The sequence below is a fragment of the Schistocerca piceifrons genome, chromosome 4, assembly GCF_021461385.2.
Source record: "Schistocerca piceifrons isolate TAMUIC-IGC-003096 chromosome 4, iqSchPice1.1, whole genome shotgun sequence".
In the NCBI taxonomy this organism is placed as follows: Eukaryota; Metazoa; Arthropoda; class Insecta; order Orthoptera; family Acrididae; genus Schistocerca; species Schistocerca piceifrons.
This window is the reverse complement of record NC_060141.1, coordinates 317,602,378-317,627,600: the sequence shown is the minus strand read 5'-3', so window position 1 is coordinate 317,627,600 and position 25,223 is coordinate 317,602,378. Positions and strand designations below refer to the sequence as shown.

General features: G+C 41.7%; 1 protein-coding gene across 1 annotated transcript in view; it reads left to right on the top strand.

The window, feature by feature from the left end:
• The window catches only part of LOC124794997 (roquin-1), a 251,544-nt gene that overhangs the window by 61,485 nt on the left and 164,836 nt on the right, over positions 1-25,223 (top strand). Inside the window, 1 exon segment of the mRNA XM_047258752.1 lies at positions 24,599-24,932. Within this exon segment, the coding sequence (XP_047114708.1) occupies positions 24,599-24,932 (334 nt within the window).

Below are 25,223 nucleotides of genomic sequence, written 5' to 3'. Positions count from 1 at the left end.
GTAGCTTATTAATCTTTGAGACAAATATTATATGCGAAAGCTCTGTTTTTCTTTTAGCAACACTATGTATATTAATTTAAACCATTAACGTTTCCTGTTGGTGGAATTCGAATTTATACTTTTCGTAATATGAAAATATGCAGCGTACATGTTGGTGCACATCAAAGATCTCTCCAAAATGTTCTTTTTCCCCCCTGAGTTTTGTTTTCTAAAGTGCCGGGAAATTCTACGCTGCTGTATAAAACCATATCCCTTCAAGGGATAAGTTCGACAGTTCCAAGGGAAAGTATACTGTCATTTAACATGGAAAAAGTGTTTTTTCACCCGGGAGAAAATGTATTTTTAACCGGGAGATCCGGGAATTTGTTTTCCTTGTCCATTTATACACCTTGTACAATGTTATGTTGTTGTTGTGGTCTTCAGTCCTGAGACTGGTTTGATGCAGCTCTCCATGCTACTCTATCCTGTGCAAGCTTTTTCATCTCCCAGTACCTACTGCAACCTACATCCTTCTGAATCTGCTTAGTGTATTCATCTCTTGGTCTCCCTCTACGATTTTTACCCTCCACGCTGCCCTCCAGTACTAAATTGGTGATCCCTTGATGCCTCAGAACATGTCCTACCAACCGATCCCTTCTTCTGGTCAAGTTGTGCCACAAACTTCTCTTCTCCCCAATCCTATTCAATACTTCCTCATTAGTTATGTGATCTACCCATCTAATCTTCAGCATTCTTCTGTAGCACCACATTTCGAAAGCTTCTATTCTCTTCTTGTCCAAACTATTTATCTTCCATGTTTCACTACCATACATGGCTACACTCCATACGAATACTTTCAGAAATGACTTCCTGACACTTAAATCAATACAGGATGTTAACAAATTCCTCTTCTTCAGAAACGCTTTCCTTGCCATTGCCAGCCTACATTTTATATCCTCTCTACTTCGACCACCATCAGTTATTTTGCTCCCCAAATAGCAAAACTCCTTTACTACTTTAAGTGCCTCATTTCCTAATCTAATTCCCTCAGCATCACCCGTCTTAATTAGACTACATTCCATTATCCTTGTTTTGCTTTTGTTGATGTTCATCTTATATCCTCCTTTCAAGACACTGTCCATTCCATTCAACTGCTCTTCCAAGTCCTTTGCTGTCTCTGACAGAATTACAATGTCATCAGCGAACCTCAAAGTTTTTATTTCTTCTCCGTGGATTTTAATACCTACTCCGAATTTTTCTTTTGTTTTCTTTACTGCTTGCTCAATATACAGATTGAACAACATCGGGGAGAGGCTACAACCCTGTCTTACTCCCTTCCCAACCACTGCTTCCCTTTCATGTCCCTCGACTCTTATAACTGCCATCTGGTTTCTGTACAAATTGTAAATAGCCTTTCGCTCCCTGTATTTTACCCCTGCCACCTTTAGAATTTGAAAGAGAGTATTCCAGTCAACATTGTCAAAAGCTTTCTCTAAGTCTACAAATGCTAGAAACGTAGGTTTGCCTTTCCTTAATCTTTCTTCTAAGATAAGTCGTAAGGTCAGTATTGCCTCACGTGTTCCAGTGTTTCTACGGAATCCAAACTGATCTTCCCCAAGGTTGGCTTCTACTAGTTTTTCCATTCGTCTGTAAAGAATTCGTGTTAGTATTTTGCAGCTGTGACTTATTAAACTGATAGTTCGGTAATTTTCACATCTGTCAACACCTGCTTTCTTTGGGATTGGAATTATTATATTCTTCTTGAAGTCTGAGGGTATTTCGCCTGTTTCATACATCTTGCTCACCAGATGGTAGAGTTTTGTCAGGACTGGCTCTCCCACGGCCGTCAGTAGTTCCAATGGAATATTGTCTACTCCGGGGGCCTTGTTTCGACTCAGGTCTTTCAGTGCTCTGTCAAACTCTTCACGCAGTATGATATCTCCCATTTCATCTTCATCTACATCCTCTTCCATTTCCATAATATTGTCCTCAAGTACATCGCCCTTGTATAGACCCTCTATATACTCCTTCCACCTTTCTGCTTTCCCTTCTTTGCTTAGAACTGGGTTTCCATCTGAGCTCTTGATATTCATACAAGTCGTTCTCTTATCTCCAAAGGTCTCTTTAATTTTCCTGTAGGCGGTATTTATCTTACCCCTAGTGAGATAGGCCTCTACATCCTTACATTTGTCCTCTAGCCATCCCTGCTTAGCCATTTTGCACTTCCTGTCGATCTCATTTCTGAGACGTTTGTATTCCTTTTTGCCTGTTTCACTTACTGCATTTTTATATTTTCTCCTTTCATCAATTAAATTCAATATTTCTTCTGTTACCCAAGGATTTCTACTAGCCCTCGTCTTTTTACCTACTTGATCCTCTGCTGCCTTCACTACTTCATCCCTCAAAGCTACCCATTCTTCTTCTACTGTATTTATTTCCCCCATTCCTGTCAATTGCTCCCTTATGCTCTCCCTGAATCTCTGTACAACCTCTGGTTCTTTTAGTTTATCCAGGTCCCATCTCCTTAAATTCCCACCTTTTGGCAGTTTCTTCAGTTTTAATCTACAGGTCATAACCAATAGATTGTGGTCAGAGTCCACATCTGCCCACCATTATATAATCTATCTGATACCTTTTAGTATCTCCAGGGTACTTCCATGTATACAACCTTCTTTCATGATTCTTAAACCAAGTGTTAGTTATGATTATGTTGTGCTCTGTGCAAAATTCTACCAGGCGGCTTCCTCTTTCATTTCTGTCCCCCAATCCATATTCACCTATTATGTTTCCTTCTCTCCCTTTTCCTACACTCGAATTCCAGTCACCCATGACTATTAAATTTTCGTCTCCCTTCACAATCTGAATAATTTCTTTTATTTCATCATACATTTCTTCAATTTCTTCGTCATCTGCAGAGCTATTTGGCATATAAACTTGTACTACTGTAGTAGGTGTGGGCTTCGTATCTATCTTGGCCACAATAATGCGTTCACTATGCTGTTTGTAGTAGTTTACACGCATTCCTATTTTCCTATTCATTATTAAACCTACTCCTGCATTACCCCTATTTGATTTTGTGTTTATAACCCTGTAGTCACCTGACCAGAAGTCTTGTTCCTCCTGCCACCGAACTTCACTAATTCCCACTATATCTGACTTCAACCTATCCATTTCCCTTTTTAAATTTTCTAACCTACCTGCCCGATTAAGGGATCTGACATTCCACGCTCCGATCCGTAGAACGCCAGTTTTCTTTCTCCTGATAACAACATCCTCTTGAGTAGTCCCCGCCCGGAGATCCGAATGGGGGACTATTTTACCTCCGGAATATTTTACCCAAGAGGACGCCATCATCATGTAATCATACATTATATGAACGTGAAATTGTAGTGTTTAAGATTTTCAGATTTCTTCATTGTATCTGGCAGAAGACAAATTGGAGAGTAGTTGGCACATTCTAGAGGGCCACACTTGTTCTGGAAGAAAGAAATGTTTGTGCTGGTCTTCATACAAATTGTTTGTTATGTTTCTGTTGAGCTCAGTTAGTCATTTTACATGAAAATAATTACTTCGATTTCCAAAAGTCTAAGTGTATTTAGTCTATACCAAAGATTGTGAAGTTTTTCATGCTTTTCACTGCTATGTTTACTTTTGCATTAACAGTTAATGCAGTTGGTTCATGGAATACTATACGTCCACATTTTTCTAGAGGGAATATGGTATTTTTGAAGATTCGTCGAAACAAATTTTCCATGTTTTTTAGGTTTAATGCTTATGTTGGGGTCTTTTTCTGGACTTCAGGCAAATTGTGGCTGCATCCAGTCTTGTGTTCCAGTGTTGACTGTTGTGATTAATAGTGGTTGCAGTTCCTTATTTAGCGTCTTCCTAAAGTAGATCAACTCCCACCCCCTTTCCCAAAGAGAACATTCTAGTATTTTTTCTACATATTAACATACTCCAATAAACTTTTTATTGTATAATAAATGATTATCGTAGCAATATACTTCAGTACACTTTTTATTGTATAATAAATGATTACCCTAGTAATAGATTTCTTTAATTATTGGAGATATTTTACATGTGTCTTTCAGCTATAAAGAGATGTGTATTTTTGTCACTAAACACATTTCACTTTTATTGAAATAAAACGTCATCATTGGTGGTATTTTATATCCAGTTTTCACTCACATGAGCAAATGCCATCTGCTCGCATGATTTTTTAGCTATTTCTTTGTTTGGCAGTGATGAGTCTGGCCTAATCCCACATTGCTTTGCAGAACTGTGCATTTCTTGATGTGAAACACAACACAATGTACCGTATTTACTTGAATCTAAGCCGCACCTGAAAAATGACTCGAAATAAAGGGGAAAAAAATTTCCCGAATCTAAACCGCACATGAAATTTGAGACTCGAAATTCAAGGGGAGAGAAAAGTTTTAGACCACACCTCCAAATCGAAACAAAGTTGGTCCATTGTAACGTGAGACACAATTTAGGTCGAATGGATGAAGATACAGCTGTAGTAGTTTGGTTCGAGTTGTAATCTTAACAGTTAAGCTTTGTGAAGTAGTCATTGCTGTGTGTCAGGCGCTCCGTCTGTATTTATACGGGTATCCTTCCTTTTTAATGTGCTTCGTCTGGTTTGAATCAATTGCTTATTTTGCTTTGATCTGATAAGTGCCGTTCTCTTTGTTATAGGTGTTTACGTCACTCTAAGCTGAAAATGCATTATTGTACTGTGTCGTGCATTGTTTGTCGCATTCAGATAATGAGTGTTTATGACCTGTCACCGCTCGCGGCATGGCTTGCTTTTGTGCGTGCTACCACTGCTTACAATAAAAAAAAGAGAGGAATTGTCTCATAAGCGAAACAATGGCAAGAGACTGCTATTTGTTGTTACTTACACTGCTGCTTTCTTTGATAATGATCAACAAGAAACAAATAATAGACTGCATATGATAGAAGATGTTCTAAATGAGAGTTTAGTGAACATTTTTCTCCGTTTGAAAATCTTTGCAGACACCTCTTTAGTACATTACATTCTGCACAGAAATTAGTCATCTTAGATTTAAAAATCTAGTCAGTTGCCGTGCTTCATTTCTGTCTGTATCACTATTCACCATAAGAATAATACGAATATAAACATGACATGATATGTATATTCTTCCAAGTTTGCTGTTGTCTCACTCTAGTTTCTTAGTTTGTTAGGCAGACAGCATTTAAATGAGATAGCAGCAAACACGAAAGAATACATGGATAGCAGCAAACACGAAAGAATACATGGCATAATGTTTACATTCTTGTACCTTTTTTTTTTTTAAATTTATTTACTGACGCAGATGTTTTGGCGCCAGTATTTATCTTTGTGCCTGCAAAGCGTGCCTGTGTAGTGGTACATATATTCGACGGCAGAAGTTAGTTGCGGCGGCACCTACCAACATTTTTCAGAACTTACGTTTACTTTGCACTCGATTCTAAGCTGCAGGCAGTTTTTTGGATTACAAATACCGGAAGAAGAGTGCGGCTTAGATTCGAGTAAATACTGTAGCACCACTACAGGTTTGGTACCAAAAACAAGTATTTTATTGTGTAGACAGATTCATAAATGATGGTGGTTCATGCAAGTAGAAGCATGGATGGCATTCACATTGTTACCAGTTCCAAACAACAGTCGTGGTATGAGCATAGAGGTGCTTTGCGCTTTTGAAAAAAGTGTGTTTTCTGCAAATTATATCTCTCACTTGCCTATGTAGAATTTGCCGCTTACCACCACCAACACTGTTGATAACTCACAACAGGTGCAATAAAAGTTCAATAACTCATTATGATCACATGTAATGTTGTCATTGACTATGACAGTCACAGCAGAGCGCTCAGAACACTATTGAATGCTCACTAGTTTTTGGATAATGTGTGACGTTTGTGCACAGAACGAGCCTAAACTTCCCCACCATTGTTCACAACTCCTATAGTTGCAGAGATAAATTTAAAATACCTTTCAAATATTATACAGCAACTACAGACAATATTACGAGACAAATGAAGAATTCCATGCATAGTTTGACATATTCCTTCTATTATGTTTCCTTTCCATACTGACTATTACTGATTAGTGAAATTTGGTTTATGCAAAGGCACAATTTTGAAATATATATTTACAGTGATTACTTGAGGGTTAAAGGAGACCATTCACTGAAAAGCAGATGTCTTGAGTTGTCAATAGGCTTAAACTAAATAAGAAAAACTTGATAGCTTTTGCTCTTATCTTTTGACGAGATAGAGTACACGAACACACACGCGCACACACACACACACACACACACACACACGCACGGCTTTGCCCCTACATGGCACCAGCTAGACTAACAGTACCAATGCTATTTAGCAGCAGGTGGGCTGGTTTTTGTGGGTATAGTGTTGGGTGGTGTGGATAGAGGGAGGGGGAGGCAGGGAGAGGGACTGGGACTGGGGATGTGTGGCTAGTGACTCGGAGGCAGGCCGGTTCGCCGGCTAGGAATGTGTGAGGGAGGGTGGCAGGTATAGTGGTAGCGACCGATGGGAAGCGGCACATGCTGTGGGCGACATGAGGATGTGAATTGGAAGGGGTTGACAGGACAGAGGAAGGGAAAACTGTTGGGTGAAGGGTTTGAGACTGCAGTTTAGCTGGATGAGGCCTGTCAACCCCTGTCAACTCGTCTCACCTTCAGTGTGTGCTGCTTCCCAGTGGCTGCTAATATACCTTCCATCCCTCCTTCCTGCATTCCTAGCCAGAGAACAGGCCTCTCTCCAAACCACTAGCCACCGATACCCAATCCCTTTCCCTAACTCCCACCTCCTTGTCCCGTGCCTGGGCACTGTTTGTGTTCAAAGCAACAATTTTTTACTGTGTGCATCAATTGACCTATATGCTACTTTCTACATTGACAGAGGATTTGGTATACCCCATCCTTAGATAGCTCTTTATGGTCCCTAATAGTGTCCTTTTTGTAATTTGTGGACAAAATCGGCTGAGTGGAGGGAAGGTGAATGGTCGACTTTGGTTTATTGGGAAAATCTTAGGAAAGTGCGGTTCATCTGTAAAGGAGACCACACATAGGACACTGGTGGGACCTATTCTTGAGTACTTCACAAATGTTTGGGATCTGTATCAGATTGGATTAAAGGAAAACATCAAAACAATTCAGAGGCGGGCTGGTAGATTCGTTACCAGTCTGTTTGAACAAAACATAAGTGTTGCGGAGATGCTTCGGGAACTCAGATGGATATCACTGGAGGGAACGCAACAGTCTTTTTGGGGAACACTATTGAGAAAATTGAGGGAACTGGCATAATGTGTTGACAGGGTGACTGTCTTTTATCTATATTTACGTGTGGCTAAATCCCTAATTTTTGCCATGCTGTAATTCAGCATAAAAAGTTGTCTATGTATATTAAAGCAAATGACAAAATGTTTGTAGAACTTTAAAAAAGCCTAGCAAACTTGGCACATTTGCACCTTCGTATGTGATGGGAAGATGAGTAGCCTCTGTTTAATAACCCCTAAAAATTGAACCACTGAAGATATTGGACTGAAATTTGGTATATAACCATCAAACACAATATAGAACCTTCACGCCAAATTGCATTGGATTTGGAGAGGGTCGAGTGGTGACACGTTTTAATATTGGTTCCTTTGATGTGGGTGGTCCTGTGGCAACTTCTTCACACACACACACACACACACACACACACACACACACACACACACACACACGCTTCATGTACATATTTCAACCTTAGACAACAGCAGACTACCTATGGCAACTACTTCTGTCTGTTTCTGGTAAGCTCAGAATAATTAGTTGTGTGTTTCTTATTCATATTCACAGGAAACATTATGACATGGAACGTATCACCCTAACAAACATAGAATGCTTTTTTTGTAATGAAAGAACTGTTTCTATGGCTACATGACAGCTATCAGCTTTTTTCTGTGTAAATGACTAATTATTTCAATCCAAGAATTCCTCTTTGGAGAGGAAAACACTTCTGCTATCTGTCAGACTTTTTATTTCCATGGGTAGGATGTTAAGAGTTAAGTAGCTACTTATTTCGCTCCGTCCTGCACCAGAGTTGAGATTCATTAAAAGGTATTGAGATTCATTAAAAGGTAATGCAGGTCATTCTTTCTTGTAGTGTTGTATGTGTGAATAATTCTGCTACTCTTGAACTCAAGTAGATTGTTGATCACAATTGTTGTGGGTGATATACATACTGTGAGGCTGTGGATAATATAGCCAGCTGCATAAAGAGATGTCTGTACAATGTAGGTATGTGAAACGCACACATTTTACTGTTTACTTTCTTTTGTGCAATGAATACCTTTTCCATAAGTGACGAGTTGTCTCGGAATATTGTCCAATGAATGAATTAAAATATGTAGAATGTGTTAAATTACTGCCTTCTATATCCTCAAAGTAGGCAGTTACTCTTAATTGGGAGAATTCCTGAGAAGTGTAGCTGATGTATAAGACCTCATACAGAACACTTGTAAGACACAGTCTCAAGTTCTGCTCTAGTGTTTGAGATTAAATTGCTACTAACCATAAAGATGGCATGTTTAATTACAGACAGTCGTAACAATATCTTTCAGCCAAAGCCTTCTTTAGAAAAGAAAGAAAGACACACACATTTGCACAAGCAGGCACACTGCAGGCAGACGGCCGCTGCCTCCAGCTGCTCTTAGCCAGACTGCAGGTGTTGTGTTGAGTGTTGAATGAAAGCAGCTCTTGGGAATGGGGCAGGAAAGGGAGATAGATAGCAGGCTACAGTTGGAGGGAGAGAAGAACATTATGTGGCGGAGCGAGCGTGGACTAGAAGGCGGCTGGACAAGGCTGCCTGGTGCAGTGTTGGAAGGCTGTGAGTGGGGAGTGGTGGTGATGGGGGGGACAGAAACAGGAAGCAGAGGGGAAGAGACTGGTGGATGCGTTGGCAGAGAGTGTTGCACAAGGAGGGTGAGGGGACGTGAATTGGGAGGAGGTGGTAGGACAGAAGGGGCCAGAAACCGTTGATGGAGGGTGTGGGGCCAGTAGATTATGGTAGGTTGGGGCTAGAATAATTTCGTGAGTGGAGAATGTGTCATAAGGATATCTCCCATGTGAACATTTCAGAAAAGTTGGTGGTGGAGAGTATCCAGATAGCCTGGGTTGTGAAGCAACCATTGAAATCAAGTGTGTTATGTCCAGCCACAGGCTGTTCCATTTTGCTCCTGGGTGGCACAGTTCGGTTGTGGCATTCGTCATCTATCATTGTGCCCTGAAATGAGGATCATCCTACCCAGGGTCCTTCCCATCCCCCCTTAAGTGTTGTCCCAGTGTCAACCCAGCCTCCAAACATCCTAGAGTGTCCTTATGCGACTCCCAGTCTCAGGCCCTCGCCACAGAAATCATATCTCTGTGAAATACACAGGTGCAAGCCCTGCCTAATCCACCCACCTAGCACTTCCTATTCCAGTCCCATCATTGGCTTATCTACCCCTTCAGAGACTGAGCCACCTATGAAAGCAGCCACGTCATATACCAGCTCTGCAGCAATCATTGCATAGTTTGTTATGTTGGTATTATTACCAAGCAGCTACCTGCCAAACTGTGACCAACAACAAAGTGTACCATGCTGTGGCACGATATGCAGTTGAGCATGAAGGTGCTTTATTTCAAAGGCTGCTTCACAACCTGGGCCATCTGGAGTTTCTCCTCCACCAACTGCTTTTCTCAGCTGCCTAGATAGTTATCCTTAAAATACAGTTTCCACTCCTGAAATTATCCCGTCCTTAACCTATGATGACCTACTGTCTCCACACCCTCCATCCAACAGTTTCCACTCTCTCTGTTGTATCACTTCCTCCCAATCTATGTCCCCTCATCCTCATGATGTGCCGATCTCTGTCAATACACTCACAAGGCTTTTCCACTTTGTGGTCCTCTCCTTTTCTGCTCCACTTCAGTCTCCCAATGTTGTATCTGACAGCTATGCCCAGCTGCTTTCTAATCCCTGCTCGCTCCTCCAGATAGCACTCTTCTCTCCACCCACCTGTATCCTCATACCCTCTCCCCTCCCTGACCCACTTCAGACTGCTGTTTTCATTAAATGCAATAGTTGTATTCTTGCCAGAGCTGCAGGAGATAGTGATCATGTGTGTGTGAGATGTATCTGATTAAAGGATGACATCAAAGTAGTTCAGATGTGTGCTGCTAGATTTGTTACTGACAGGTTCAATCAACACACAATTGCACAGTTGTTGCAGATATACTCCACAAACTCAAATGGGAATTTCTGGGTGGACTAGTGAGAAAGTTTAGAGAATTGGCATTTGCAACATACCGTACATGTAAACATTTTAGCAGGCCTACTGTGTGGTTTTTCCTGTTTAATTTTTCATCTGTATTCACTCCTAAGAACTGAGAACTTCTACTACCCACTTTATTGTTTTTGGTGGTATGCTTTGTTTTTTAGATGTGGAATAGTAAATAAAAAGCAGTATATTACGCATGTTCTACAATATCTAGTAGAACATATGCAATGCCATGGTTTTCATTTATTAGTATGTTATTCAAGCAAGAAGGGGTGAAGAATCAATTAACAGAATGTGAAACATTTTTGACAGTATAAAACTGTATGCGCTGCATTTTTAGTTTCCTTAAAGCCCATTTTTTGCAGAATCAGTCAGTAACTTTCACAAATGCATCATTTAATGTTTTCTCCGTTGGTGCTTCTTTGCTCGGCATCACAACTATGCTTTTATCATCTGTAAGCAGGACTGATCCTGCCTCCTGATTCGAATAAAATGGTGGATCATGAAAATTAAACAAAAACAGTAGTGGGCTACTGATCAGATCCTATGGATTACCACCGTAATTTCTCCCCAAGCAAATAAGGTGGTATCCCTCTTTATTATTTCTTTAACAGTGTAGGAAAAATTTCTTGCCTCCTGTTTCATAAATAAGAACTACACCAGATGTGCACTGAGCTATGTATTCTATAAAAAACTTAACTTCTGCAAATCAATATTATGACTGACACAATCAGTGTCATCATCACAGAAGATCCCACCACTCTCGAGTACATTACCTTCTCAAAAATGTTAGAAAAGTGAAATTAGCAGTGACACTGGGTAGTAGATACTAACATCTGCGGAGTCACCTCTTCTTATAGAGGAACCTAACAATGGCATTTTTTTAATTCTCTGGGAAATTTAATCGTTATCCATCTCCGGTTGCTAACTGTGCTTTCACAGTTGCCTCTGTCTGTTGAAATTCTGTTAGTCCGTAGCCCTCACCAGTTTAATCCGACAAAACCATATAAATCAGGCCCTGATACAGACCCCAATCTCTGCTCCATGTGCAAAATCCTTTTGCTTTGGAATCCCATCTCCCAGATCGAACCACTTGTCCTCTAGGAACTACAGCAGTATTGCATGCACAACACAACATCAGAAACTGTCCAATCTGTTCACCTTATACTCCCATCTCAGACTGGTACTATCCACCATCACTAAAAGAGCCTCTATCAAACCTTCCCCACATACACTCACAGCCAGCAAACCATACCTTACAGACATACTATGTATGCCACACCCTCAGAAACACTCTCCTGCTGCCCTAAACAGACCTGCAACAAAGCCTCAGTCCCCAGAACTATCAATCCTTTCCAAGGGCCTTACCTTTCACATCATTCCTAAATTCAGTCATCATGAGACAGTTGAAGACCTCCTCTCCTTCAAATACCTACAATGGGAGTACTTTCTCACATTAACAACAACATTCAGATTTGATCCAAAACCAATATTACTCTGCCTTACTACATTTACTCCTCCACCTAACCTTGACTCTCCCCCACTGCTCCCAATTATCCCCTAACCTGGACACCTTGCCACACCATCATCCCCTAAATCTCTCAACATGGAAACCAATCTCTGATTCACCTAAAAACTATTCCTTACCTTATAATATTACCTGTTGTCAGAGGATTCACCACTGTGGCTATGGACGGCAGGAATTATGCAGTGGAGGAACTCTGCCACATGTCATATATGTCACTTTACAAACTCTGCCACAGTGACCCTATTCCAAAAATTTAAAGGATCCTCAGTCTCTCCTCCAATTCCTATGCCCATCCCACAACCTCTGTCTATCTCCTTGCTGTTCTCCCTCACCACTCCCTACACTCCTTCCTTCTACACGTTTCCTGGAGTATGTAAACTGTAAACCCAACCACCCGTGACCCCCCCCCCCCCCCCATTGTGGCTGGTTATCTCTGTCCTCCCAACACCTTCAGCCTATTACCCATACCCTACCCTCCTATGTAACAGACATTAAGCATTTCCTTTACCAACTATCTACAGTTCCTGTACATTTACTGCTGTCACCCTACTTGTCAGTGTCAGTTCTGCCACTCTCCCGACTATCATCCGCAACGCTTATGATTTCCACGCTGTTCAATACTACTTTTCCCAATTTCTGACTGATGCCAAACCTACAACCTCCTTCCTGGTCACAGTTGCCAACTAAATACTCACACACAATGACTTCTCCTTTGAAGGTGACACCTACAAACAAATCCGTGGTTCAGCAGAGGGCATCTTCGTGGCACTGTCTTATGCCAATTTATTCATGCGCTATGTAGAGGGATCCTTCCTAACCACTGAGAACCTCAAGCCCTTACCCTGGTGCAGATTCATTGACGACATATTCATGATCTAGATTGAGAGCTAGGATGCCCTATCCACATCCTCCAGACACCTCAACATCTTCTCCACCATTGCTTCCTCTAGCATAGCCTTGGGGTTGCTCTCTTGCTGACTTCCCTCATTTTGTTTTTACCATTGACGACACGACTGCACTTTTAGGTTTTTCGGCCTTTCCCCTTTTATCATTCTGACTTTTCTGAGATGTTAAACTGTCTGAATCGACCACATTTGAAACAAGGGACTGATGACCTTGCTGGTGGTCACTTCAACCCCAATCAACCAACCAACCAACCACCATCGCTTCACCTGGTCCTCCTCAGCCCTGCATACTATCTCATCCCTTACCCACTGCCCAGCATGAAATAACACTTTTTTTTTATGTCTTTGTATCATGCAGAACCAGAGGAACGGAATTATCTTCTCTGTCAGGGTTTTGACTACCTCTCATCATGTTCTGAAATGAGAAATATCCTCCCCCACTCCTTCAGCAGTGGTATTCTGCTGCCCACCCAGCATTCTCAATATCCTTGTCGTCCCTGTTTCTCCCCTGCTTCCAACCCCCTATCCCATGGCTCATATCTGTGCAATAGGCCTAGACACAAAACCTGCCCCATACATCTCTCCAATACCATCTAATCCAGGCCTATCACTGGCATTTCATACCCCAGCAAAGCCAGGATCACCTGTGAAACCAGCCAAGTAAACTATCAATTTAGCTGCAGCCACTGTGCCACATTCTATGTGGGCATGACCACTGTCTGTCCACATGAATGGCAAAGAAACAGCCGTACTGCATGCTGCCCAACGAGATGCTTGACTTCACCGACTGCTTCACAGTCCGTGCTATCTGTGTTCTTCACACCTACAGCAGCTTTCCTGAATTGCTCGGGTTTGACCTCTCCCTGCAACATATCCTTCATTCCTGTGACACCACTGATTTCAATACACATGCCTTTTGTTCCACCAGCACACTTGCATAATCATTTCTCCTTCTCTACTACTTCTTTCCCCTCCCCTTCATCTCCCCTACCCTGCAAGCACAACCTTCCATTGCTGTATGTAGCAGCCAAGTATCTTGTCCCCATCACACCTTTGCATGTTCCCACCTCTTTATTGATTTTGTGGTCTTTCTGGCATAATCTAAAATTCCGTAGGACAGCCTTGTTGAGCACACCATTCTCTTTCCCACTGCAAACACCCCACTGATACCATCATCTACAATTTTCACAAAAAATTCCCTGGTTAACTAACATGTGGCAACACCCACACTTAGTAAGTATGTTGGAGCCCTGATGTGGCTGACTATAGAGTATAATGGCATCCCCTCCTTGTGGAAGAATCCGTAAAGCATCCCTGGTCCTTGTTCATTTGGTAGTAATTTCGTGATAGCCTTTTAAGAAGGTCCATGCTCTTGAGAAGTGTTCTGGTCTTATTCTCTATTTTCTTGGTTTGGCCGGAATTGATCTTCTGGTATGTGCTGTGATCTAGTAGGTGCGTTATTTTCTCTGTGTGACCATTATGCGAGAGGACCATTGCTGCGTTGTCTTTCTTAGCTGTAAGATGGCGATGTCAGGAACTCCTAACATCTGAATTGCCACCCTCTCCATAACTGAGTTGTTTGATTATGTGAGTGTGGTTCTCCTGAGAGTGAGACAGGTTTCACACTGCTCTTAACGATTACTCCAGGCAGAAACTGTGCTAACGATGCCTGAGACTCATGTAAATTCAGGAGAAGTTGCGAAATTAAGTCCTATCTCAAGAACGGAAACTGTGTCATCATTCAGTTGTTTCATTGTCAGGTTAATCACAGACTTGCAATGAACCTCCTTGTGGTAGATCCTTCAAGAGATGTTCAAATCTCAGAGTTTGTTGTCCTGTGGTATCCTTGTGTGCAGAATCAGTTGCAGCTCTGGTTACACAATCAGTGCAATTGTATGTCCAGAAATTGAAGTGACTGACCAGTTGTAGATGTAATTGAAACAGTTCCATGGAGGTTGTATCCAGGTTCTGATGCATACTATGACAAAGTTACCTCTTTTCTTCGTTCTACTGGCAGCTGCAGCTGCTGAACCAGTGTTTTACATGACTTTGGTGAAGTGTGTCATCATATTCTTGTCACATTTTGCAAGAAGTGCAAAGATACTCAGCAAATATCTTCATTGGTACAGCCGGTATAATGTCTTAATGCTGCAATCCTCCCCCCCCCCCCCCCCCCCCCCTCCCTCCCAGCCATCCATTGCCACCCCACACCTTCCTGTAGTGTTATAGATCTGATCGTTTAGCTTCTCTCAGTGAATTTTTTAATATAACATTACCAGTGGGTGTGTTGCCAGTTCGCAGTGTCCATTAGGTGCAATATTATGATGAGCAATTCTATCGCCATCATCAGGTTTGCATATGTGCTGACCTCATGGGGCCATAAAGGTAACTATATCTTATCTCCTGTGTCTCACAGACAAGTTCTATTTGTCCTCCAAGCCTGAACGTGTGCACTGACCAAGAAGCTGACTATTTCCAAGGGAAGATCCAGAGATAGTATCAATATGCTTTATTTTTCATGGAGCTTACAATGAACAGACAAGAGAACTTGTAAGGGACAGTTCCTCTCATGCGTGTTTGCAAACTTGTGCATTGAGCATTTCAAGGAAGACATCCTGGCTGGTACAAGAGCTAATGGCACTTTGGGTGACAGTGTTATCACGATAAGATGCACATGGACTTATACCTACACACACCACAGAGGAACGGATTGCTGAAGACAATGAAGCACAGTACGTATATCCTCTTGATCATCAAAAGTCTCCCATGGTAAATTTAACATCCGGAAACAGTGTATGATGACAGTGAAACCTTAAGAGACAGAAGAAGAATGGGAAAAAGAAGTGGCCACAACTTTGTCCTGTATTGGGGAAGATTAGATAGGTCCTTGGAAAACACCTCGTTAAGACAGTACTCTGTCCACCAACTAAAACTAGGCCATTGCTAGGAAGTGTAAAGGATGATCATGTTCTGTGTAGGGCTGGGGTATGCCATATCCCTTTCTAATGGGGGAAGAGGTGTGTAGGTCAAATGGTGTACACAGCCAAAAATCTCTGCTGTGAACACCAGGGGCACACCTGTTTACTACAGCCAGGCATGATGGTGGATGCAGAGCATTGTTTGACAATATTACATGCTATAGAATATGACTGCATTAGGATTTCAGCACAAAGATCCATTATTGGGACTGTCATAAAAGAAGCTGTCCAAATAAGTACCAAGGACCAATTGATAAACTGTGACTGCAGCTACATTTTCAGCAAGACCTAGGAGCCTGCCTACACTATGATTAAGGAGAATAAATACAACAACATGACTCCTGAGGCAGGTGGAGTGCCCACAGCTATAGTCCTAACAAAACAACAGGAAAAGGTGACTTAATTTTAAATAGTGTACAAGACAGTATTATCAAGTGGTGACCCAGTCTTGTTATGTTACTTTGAACTTGAGTGTTTTAGCTGGGAGTGAGTAATTCCATGATTTGAGATTCCGAATAAAAAGAGTGAAATTTACTGTGCAATTTAAAAGCAACAAAACCGTACTTGTGTACTCGCTCTGTATCTTTACTCAAACATGCAAAAACTAGGATCAAGAGAGCTGAATAAATATTGTCTGACATTAAATATATTGCTCATAAGAATTAGAGGAACATGACTTTAGCATCTGCCACACTCCATTAAGCAGTAATTGAGGACTGGGTATGTTACCAAATTATTCCTTTATCTTTCACAAATTAAGTACACAACAAAACATCATTATATCCTCGATTTTTTACATAAAACGAACTGTGATGTCCAACAGGCCTCAAAAATAAAGTAGGAACAATCATTCATCGTGTTACCCTGGATGGTTTTCATTGGACGTTGAGAGCTTCTGTCGAGCATGTCTCACATACGCACGATGGAGTTTAGATCAGGACTCGCTGCCAGCCATTTCATTACTTCAGTGTCATGGTTTGCAAGACATTCCTGTTGACACCCACCACATGGGCCATGGCATTAAGGACTACCATCGTATAAAACAGCCATCACATGATCCAACAGGATCGGTTCAGTGTACTGCAAGGCAGTAAGGTAACTATGGAAAATGTCAAGCCTCCCACATCCACAGAACCTTGGAAATCTGTCAGTTTCCTGGACAACATTTGGCAGGTACCACTCACCATCGGTCTCCACCTACAAACATGGACCTCACCTTGCATCAGAATGTCCCAGGACTCGTCTGTGAATAATAGGATATACATGTGGTATACATACACCATCGCAATCCAGGGATGACTAGGCATCTGTCTTCACATGGAGATACAAAGCGTCGACAACCTTGTCCAACTCGCCTTGAATACTGCCCTGTCTCCCTGTAGCAATGACATGTGGAGAGACATTGACATCTGCAGCAACATGACCAAAAGTCCATCCTTTTGGATCAAACAGACTGCCCTTGCAACTTGCACTGCATTAAGATGTTGTATGACAACTGACATCTGTGTACCTAACTAGGAAATTCTGGGACACCAATAATCACTTCCTTCAGTGGGGTTCACCTGACACTTTAGTGTGTAACACAGCAAATAGATGACTAATGATTTTAATCTTTGCCTACATTAAAAGTGAAGATTTCGTGCCATGCAGTAAGACTATAGGTACTGTCAATATCAAAATAGATTTACTATACTGATTGTTGATACATGTTTCCCTAATTCATTTGAACAGTGTATATTCACCACAAATATAAATAGTACGAGTGCACCTAGAAATACTCAGTCACTTGAAATGCACTGACATACCAAACCCATGCAATTCACATAATATTATAAACAAACTAGCCCTGAACATACCGGATGAACATGCAGTCACAACAAAGTACTCTTATGACAGGGTTGTGTGCTAAATTTTCATAAATGCTGGAACAAGTATTTCCTTATTTCTGACAGAGAAAACACATACCAGTTGTTGTAGGTTTGGTTTCAAAATTGGCTTAATAGTGACATATTTCCAAAAAAAAAAAAAAAAAAAAAAAATTGAAAATTCCTTCTTAAATGATACCTATAGTGTAATAAAACGTGTACAACTTTGCTTCCGCCATTTGCCGATAGGTGGCGACAACGGTAAGCAGCGGTCAAAAGAAACAGATCGCAGACATCAAGCAGTTAGCTTAAACCTTGGTCAGTATAATCTCAGTCAAACATTAGTCGATTTGTGTCTGCATCAAGTTGTTCTTGATTGAAAATGTCAGTCTACGAGCCTAATTCTCGTCATTTGCGGGAGGTGTTACTGTTTTGTTTCAATATGAAGAAAACAGCAGCTGAGTCTCATCGAATGCTCTCAAGTTCGTATGGTCAGGACGCTATTAATGAAAGAACATGTCATGAGTGGTTTCAACACTTCAAGAATGGGGATTTTAACATCGTAGACCGGAATAGTGGTGGAAGAGAGAATGTTTTCGAAAAAGCGGAATTGGAGAGATTGCTGAGTGAAGACTCATGTCAAACTCAAGAAGAATTGGCATGGTTAGTGGGAGTGACACTGTAATCCATTTCAAAATGTCTCAAGGCTATGGGCATGATTCAGAAAGAAGGAACTTGGGTCCCATGTGAGCTGAAACCAAGAGACATTGAACGGCATGCGTTTGTTTGTGAACAGTTGCTTCAGAGTCAAAAATGGAAGGGATTTCTGCATCGCCTTGTGACCGGGGACAAAAAATGGGTTCATTATGATAATCCTAAACACAAAAAATCATGGGGATATCCCGGCCATGGTTCCACATTGACGGCCGAACCAAATATTCACAGCTCCAAGATCATGCTCTGCATTTGATGGGACCAGCTTGGCATCGTGTACTATGAGGTATTAAAACCAAGTGAAACAATCACAGGTGGTTGTTATCGAACACAGTTAATGCATTTGAGTAGAGCATTAAAAGACAAACTGCCGCAATACAGCGAGAGGCACGATAAAGTGATTTTGCAGCACGACAATGCTCGACCCCACATTGCAATAGAGGTCAAAAAGTACTTGGAAACGTTAAAATGGGAAGTCCTACCCACCCACCATATTCTTCAAACATTACTCCCTCTATCACCTGCTTAGATCAATGGCGCATGGCCTGGCTGACGAATATTTCCAATCTCATGAAGAAGTCACAAATTGGATCAATTCGTGGATCGCTACAGATGATGAACAACTTTTTTTATGCTGGATTATTACACTGCCCAAAAGATGGTAGAAAGTAGTGGCTAAAGTGCGCGTCATATATCTTGGCGGCCGAGTTTAGGTTCGTTCTGCGCATCTGACGTCACAAAACACAGTCAGCCAATGAACAGAGAACGACGTTGCCAGATCTCGACAGCAGTGCAGAGCACGGACGAGTGTCTTCAGTTTTAGAAATGTTCAGTCATAAATAAAGTAATAGAACAAAAGCAATGTCTTGATAGCAGACTTTCTTTTACAGAAAGTTTGGAAAAAGCATTCTTTATGCCAATTGCTTCATATTCTATTAATTAATTAAACCAAACAAGCAATAAGACTCCTAATTCAGGCGATAGCAAGGAAAGGTGTTTGTTTCAATCTCGCGAACTGCTTTTTCGCAATAAAGAACAGCAGTAATTGTTTATTTCCTATTGTACTTCGACGAAGCGTGAGTAATTCACAGTCATACCAACAGTGTTTATAAGTAGTTGCGTGAGGTGTTAGAGTCCATATGGAGTTACACTGTTCGATGAGCTGAGGTAGCAGAACGGTTAAGGTGTTGGGCTGCCAAGTGAAAGGTTATGAGTTCACACCTTGTGCGGTGCTTAATATTTTCTTTATTTAAAAACAATATTGGAGTGCCTTACTTCACGAATTTCATTCGTTTGAATGAAATTTCTAGTGCTTTGCCTCTTCATTAACTTTTTCGCTGCTGCAGACACGTGCTCCCCGCATTCCACGCTGTGCGCGATTTTGTCATCACTGCACTTCTCGCCTGTGCAGACACATGGTGTTCCCACTGCTTTGACATACTTATCATTCGATTTCACAAAAACTATTTGGCCAAAAAATGTGATTTTTACACGTCTTCTTGCCTGATACCTTCCCCCAATAAATGACTTAATTTTGTTTTGATGTGCAGCATTAAATGTAGTAAACCATTGCACGAAATTTTGAAGAGTTTGCAGAGGTAAGAGTCCATACCGTATACTTTCCGTATGGTCGATTTTAGTTGCCACACTGTTGAGAATGAAATGTGGACAAGATACCTAAATTTCATATAATATTTACTGTATAACAATATCTCATTTAATTTAAGTACCACATAGGTGTCGTATGTAATATTGAGAAATATTCCGTCTTTCGCGACTGTAATAAAAGTTTTATTTACACACGGCGCGTTTGGCTTTATTTTAAAGCACTTCCATCGGTGAAAGGTATGGCACATACACAATGGTATTCATGTTCTATTTCTTGTTTTTGTTTCACAGTCGCAGTTTTACCAATGGTATTGAAATATATCCCTCTTCTGCAACTGTAATAAGCGGCTTATTTAGACCAGACGCGTTTCTCTCTTTTGAAGCATCATAAGAGGACTGTATTTTGTGTCCTCCATTGCCAAGTCACCTTTCGTAGTTTTGTGCTGCGGTAGCACAATATTCAATGTTTGTGTTGGCTCATCAGTGTTTTAGCAAATAAATGCTGTTTGTGTGTGCCACACACAAAATTATATTTGACATAGCTCTGAGCATTTCACTGACAGACGGTATATTCAAGCCCTAATGTTTTTGTAAGTCCACAGTTTTGTTTAATGTATTTTGTCTACTTCCTTTTGATTGATTGAAGTGCTTTAAAATAAAGCCAAACGTGCCCAGTGTAAGTAAAACTTTTGTTACAGTCGCGAAAGGTGGAATATTTCTCAATATTACATACGACACTTATGTGGTACTTAAATTAAGTGAAATATATAGGTATCTTGTCCACATTTCATTCTCAACATTGTGGCAACTAAAATCGACCATCTGGAAAGTATACTCTATGGACTTTACCCCTGCAAACTCTTCAAAATTTCGTGCGAAGGTTTACTATATTTAATGCTGCATAATAACTGCTTTGAACATCGAAACAAAATTAAGTCATTTATGGGGGGAAGGTATCTGTCAAGAAGATAGGTAAAAATCTAATTTTTGAGCCAAATAGTTTTTGTGGAATCGAATGATAAAGTGTGTCAAAGCAGTCGGAACACAATGTGTCTGCACAGGCGAGCAGTGCAGTGACAAAATTGCCCACAGCGCGGAATGCAGGGAGCACGTCTTTGTAGCAGCGAAAGGGTTAATGAGGCCGTGATGGCTTTACTTCATGAACTGCGCGCTCCCCCCTAAACGTAAGCTTGCGAACTATGCTATACCATGGCGCTGCTTCTCTTGGCGCGTGCGTCGTGTGCAACTGGCAACGCAGCAATCTCCCGCGTCTAGGCGGGCATGCGCGAGCCGCCAAGATAAAAGAATTGAACTATAGTGATAGAAAATACATTGAATGATACATGTGTAACCAATTTGTTTCATTAAAGCCTCAAATATTGGGGAAAAAATGGCGGAAGCTAAATTATACACCTTGTGCTGTATGGAAAGTTCCGTGGTTGAGACATATGAATTATTTAGGAATAAAGGAGACTACTCACCAAAAGGCAGAAGTGCTGCGTCATTGATAGGTACATGAACAAAAGGTACAGAGATTGGCTAGCTTTCAGAATGCACTTCATTTTTCAAGCTCGTAGGGCACACACACACACACACACACACACACACACACACACACACACACACACACACACACACACACACACACAAAAGTCTGTCTCCCTACATTGTGTTCAGTCAACGGCCAGTTCTTTCGTGGCCCGTGGTAAGTTTACTGGGCGGATGTTATGGGTGTGAGGTGGGGTGGGGTGGGGTGAGGGATGGAGAGAGGCAGAAGACAGTGAGGGAGTTGGGGCCTGGCAGCTCATGGGAGAGTGGAAAGCTATCTGTGGGTTAGCTAGGGTTGCAGCTAGAGGGCTCATTGGTAGATGGCTGAGCACTCAGTTTCGTAGACTAGGGTGTGAGATAACAGCACACAACTAGCTGATGTGGAACACAAATTGGGCAGAGGTACTGGAGCAGGGGATGGTGAAAAAACACACACACACACACACACACACACACACACACACACACACTATTGGGTGGGGAGGGGGATAGTGAGTTACCTTAGGTGTAGGCCAGGAAGGTTATGGGAGCAAAGGATGTGCTGTAAGGATAGCTCCCATCTGTGCAACCTAGCAAAGCTGATGGTGGTGGGGAGAAGCCAGATGGCACAGGTTGAAATCTTAGCCTGTTACGCTCTGCTGCATGTTGTGCCACTGGGTAGTCCACCTTGGTTTTGGCAACAGTTTGGCAATGGCCATTCATTCCAGTTGACAGCTGATTGGTTATCATACGAATGTAAAATACTGTGTAGTGGTTGCAACAGAGTTGGAATATAATTTGGCTGTTTTCACAGATGGCTGGCCTTTGATGGGGTGGGATAAGCCTGTGACAGGTCTGAAGTAGGTGATGCTTTGTGGATGGATTGGGCAGATCTTGGATCTGGGCCTTCCACAGGGATGTGATCCCTGTGATAGTGGATTGGGAGAGGAAATGGCATAGGGATGGACTAGGATGTTGTGGAGAATGGGTGGACAGCAGAACACAACTTTGGGAGGGGTGGGAAGTATCTTGGGTTGGATGTCCCTCATTTCAGGGCATTGCAATAGATAATCAAAGCCCTGACAGAGGACGTGGTTCAGTCATTTCAGTCTGGGTGGTATTGGGTGACAAGGGGGGCACTCCTTTGTGGTCTGTTCTTGGAATGGACATGAGGATCTAGTGTGTGTCAGGATATGGCATGGGAGGCATGTTTGTGAACTAGGTCAGGAGAGTATTGTCTGTCTGCGAAGGCATTTGTTAGGCCTTCAGCATACAGGGCGAGTGAGTTCTCATCGCTGCAGATGAGTTTACCACAGGTGGGCAGGCTGTATGGGAGGGATTTTTGTGTGGAAGTTGTGGCACCTGTCAAAGTGCAGATACTGTTGGTGATCAGTGGGTATGATGTGGACCGAGGTGTGGATGGAGCCATCTGAGAGGAGGTGGTAGACATTTAAGAAGGTGGCACAAGGAGTGGAAGAGGACCAAGTGGAGTGGGTGGGAGAGAATGTGTTGAGGTTGTGGAGGAATTATGATAGGGTGTCCTGGCCTTGGGTCCAGATTGTAAAGATGTTTTCAGTAAACCTGAACCATACCAAGGGTTTGGGATTTTGAGAAGCTTGGAATGTTTCCTCTAAGTGGCCCATGAAAAGGTTGGCATAGGATGGTGCCTTGCAGGTGCCCACGGCTGTGCCATGAATATGTTTGTATGCCATCCCTTGAAAGGTGAAGTGGTTATGGGTTCGGACGTAGTTGGCTAGGTGTACAAGGCATGAAGTGGGTGGTTTGGAATCTGCAGTATGTTGGGAGGAATAGTGTTCAATCGCATTGACATCAGGGACATATTGCATCAACAATGACAATCAGGGATTCAGCAGCTAAGAAAGTGGGGTGAGGGGATGATGAGGAGGAACACTGTGGATAGGATGGGGTTTGGATAGTGGTGCCCCAAAGTGGGAGTAGGATATCAGCAGACTTGATAGCTTGTGGAGGTGGTGGTTGGAATGTTCTTCTAGGTGTTGAGAGTATCAGTATTTCACTTTGGGTGATGAGGTGTAGGTAGTGGTGATTTCATATTAGTAGTATTTTGTAGAGGGAGTGGAGGTGGTACCTACGGTAAAAGATCAACATTCTGTCCAAATTTCAAGTTTCTATCCTTAGCGGTTTGGTCTGGACGATGATGAGTCAGTGAGTGAGTCAGTCTATCGGGACATTGCCTTTTATAGATTAGCTCATAGGCTCGTTCAGAGATCCATCTCTGTTCAGTACCGTTAGTACCTGACAGTTATTTGAATTCTGTGCCCAGCTTGAGTATCGATATGGAGGGCATGTCAGAGATACTTGGACTTCATACTTTGGCCACAGTTAGCTCCCACACAGAAGGGGTTAGGGGTGTGCCGCAATGACAGATGTATCATGTTCGGTCGTCCACTGATGCAAGAGTGTCTGTAAATACTGTGCCCCAACACTTGCCCATCAGTCTCACTAGTTACTTTAAACCTTTGATATGTGTCATAGATTATTAGTATGATTGACCATGCCTGTATGAAGTTTAGATTTGGATTGCTCCTTGGACTCTTTGTTACACTCTGGACTTGTATTTGGCTAGCTGTTCACTTTGTTATCTCTGCCGTCATCGACCTCAGGAACTGCCTGTTTATTCCACCGGTCTAATTGGTCAGAAACTATATTCCACCTATGCAGAGTAGAGTAGAAAAGTTCCTCTGACCCATTACAATTACTTAAAATAGTGATCAACCAACTTTATAAAAAAGCAGAGATTTCATCTTGTGGCTCTTTATCCACCAGCTGTGCAAATCACTAGCAATTCTTCGCCACCTCCAGTTGGCTCATTTTGCTCCTTGATTCTATCATTTAGTTTCCATATGAGAGATGAGCTTAAATGAACAAAATCTTTCACCTTTTAATCCTCAGGTGCCCTCCTAAATAAAAATACGTGCATATAGGTGTGTGTGTGTGTGTGTGTGTGTGTGTGTGTGTGAGAGAGAGAGAGAGAGAGAGAGAGAGAGAGAGAGAGAGAGAGAGAGTTATACTTCTTTATATCGTTTGTTGTTTACTTTATATTTCGTTACATACCTTGACACAGTCACAACTGTAATATTACTTGCTTCTGATTTATAATCCAAAACTAATTTGTTTCCAAATAGGTTTCCAAAAGGGAAGGAGATTCATCTTTAATGCAGTTAAAAGAAGAATTTAGAACATATGATGCCTTACGAAGGGAACATGATGCTCAAATTGTCCAGATAGCTACAGAAGCTGGCCTTCGAATTGCTCCTGATCAGTGGTCTGCTTTACTTTATGGTGACACTGCCCACAAATCACATATGCAAAGCATTATTGACAAACTACAAACTCCTCAATCATTTGCCCAGTCAGTACAAGAGTTGGTAATTGCTCTTCAAAGGACAGGAGATCCAGGAAACTTGTCTGTTCTTCGGTCTCATTTAGAGTTGTTGGCAGCAATTGATCCAAGTCCAGGTAAGAATTGAAAGTGTTTTCTTCCACAATATAAAGCAATCTAAAAATAAAAATGTTATTTGTATGCTGCTTTCCATTTCTGAATTGAATCTGAGATTGTATGTATTTTTTCATTTATTTTCTTGTCTTGATGTTTTATTTACACCTCCAGTTTTCAGTTATTAGTTTAATAAGGTTGTGTAGCATAGTCTTCCATTGGAACATCTTAACATGTATTTTGGCTTTGCATTCTGTTGATAATTGTATTCAAAATTATGTCTAAGGAGTCTCTCCCAACTTCCAATGAAAACC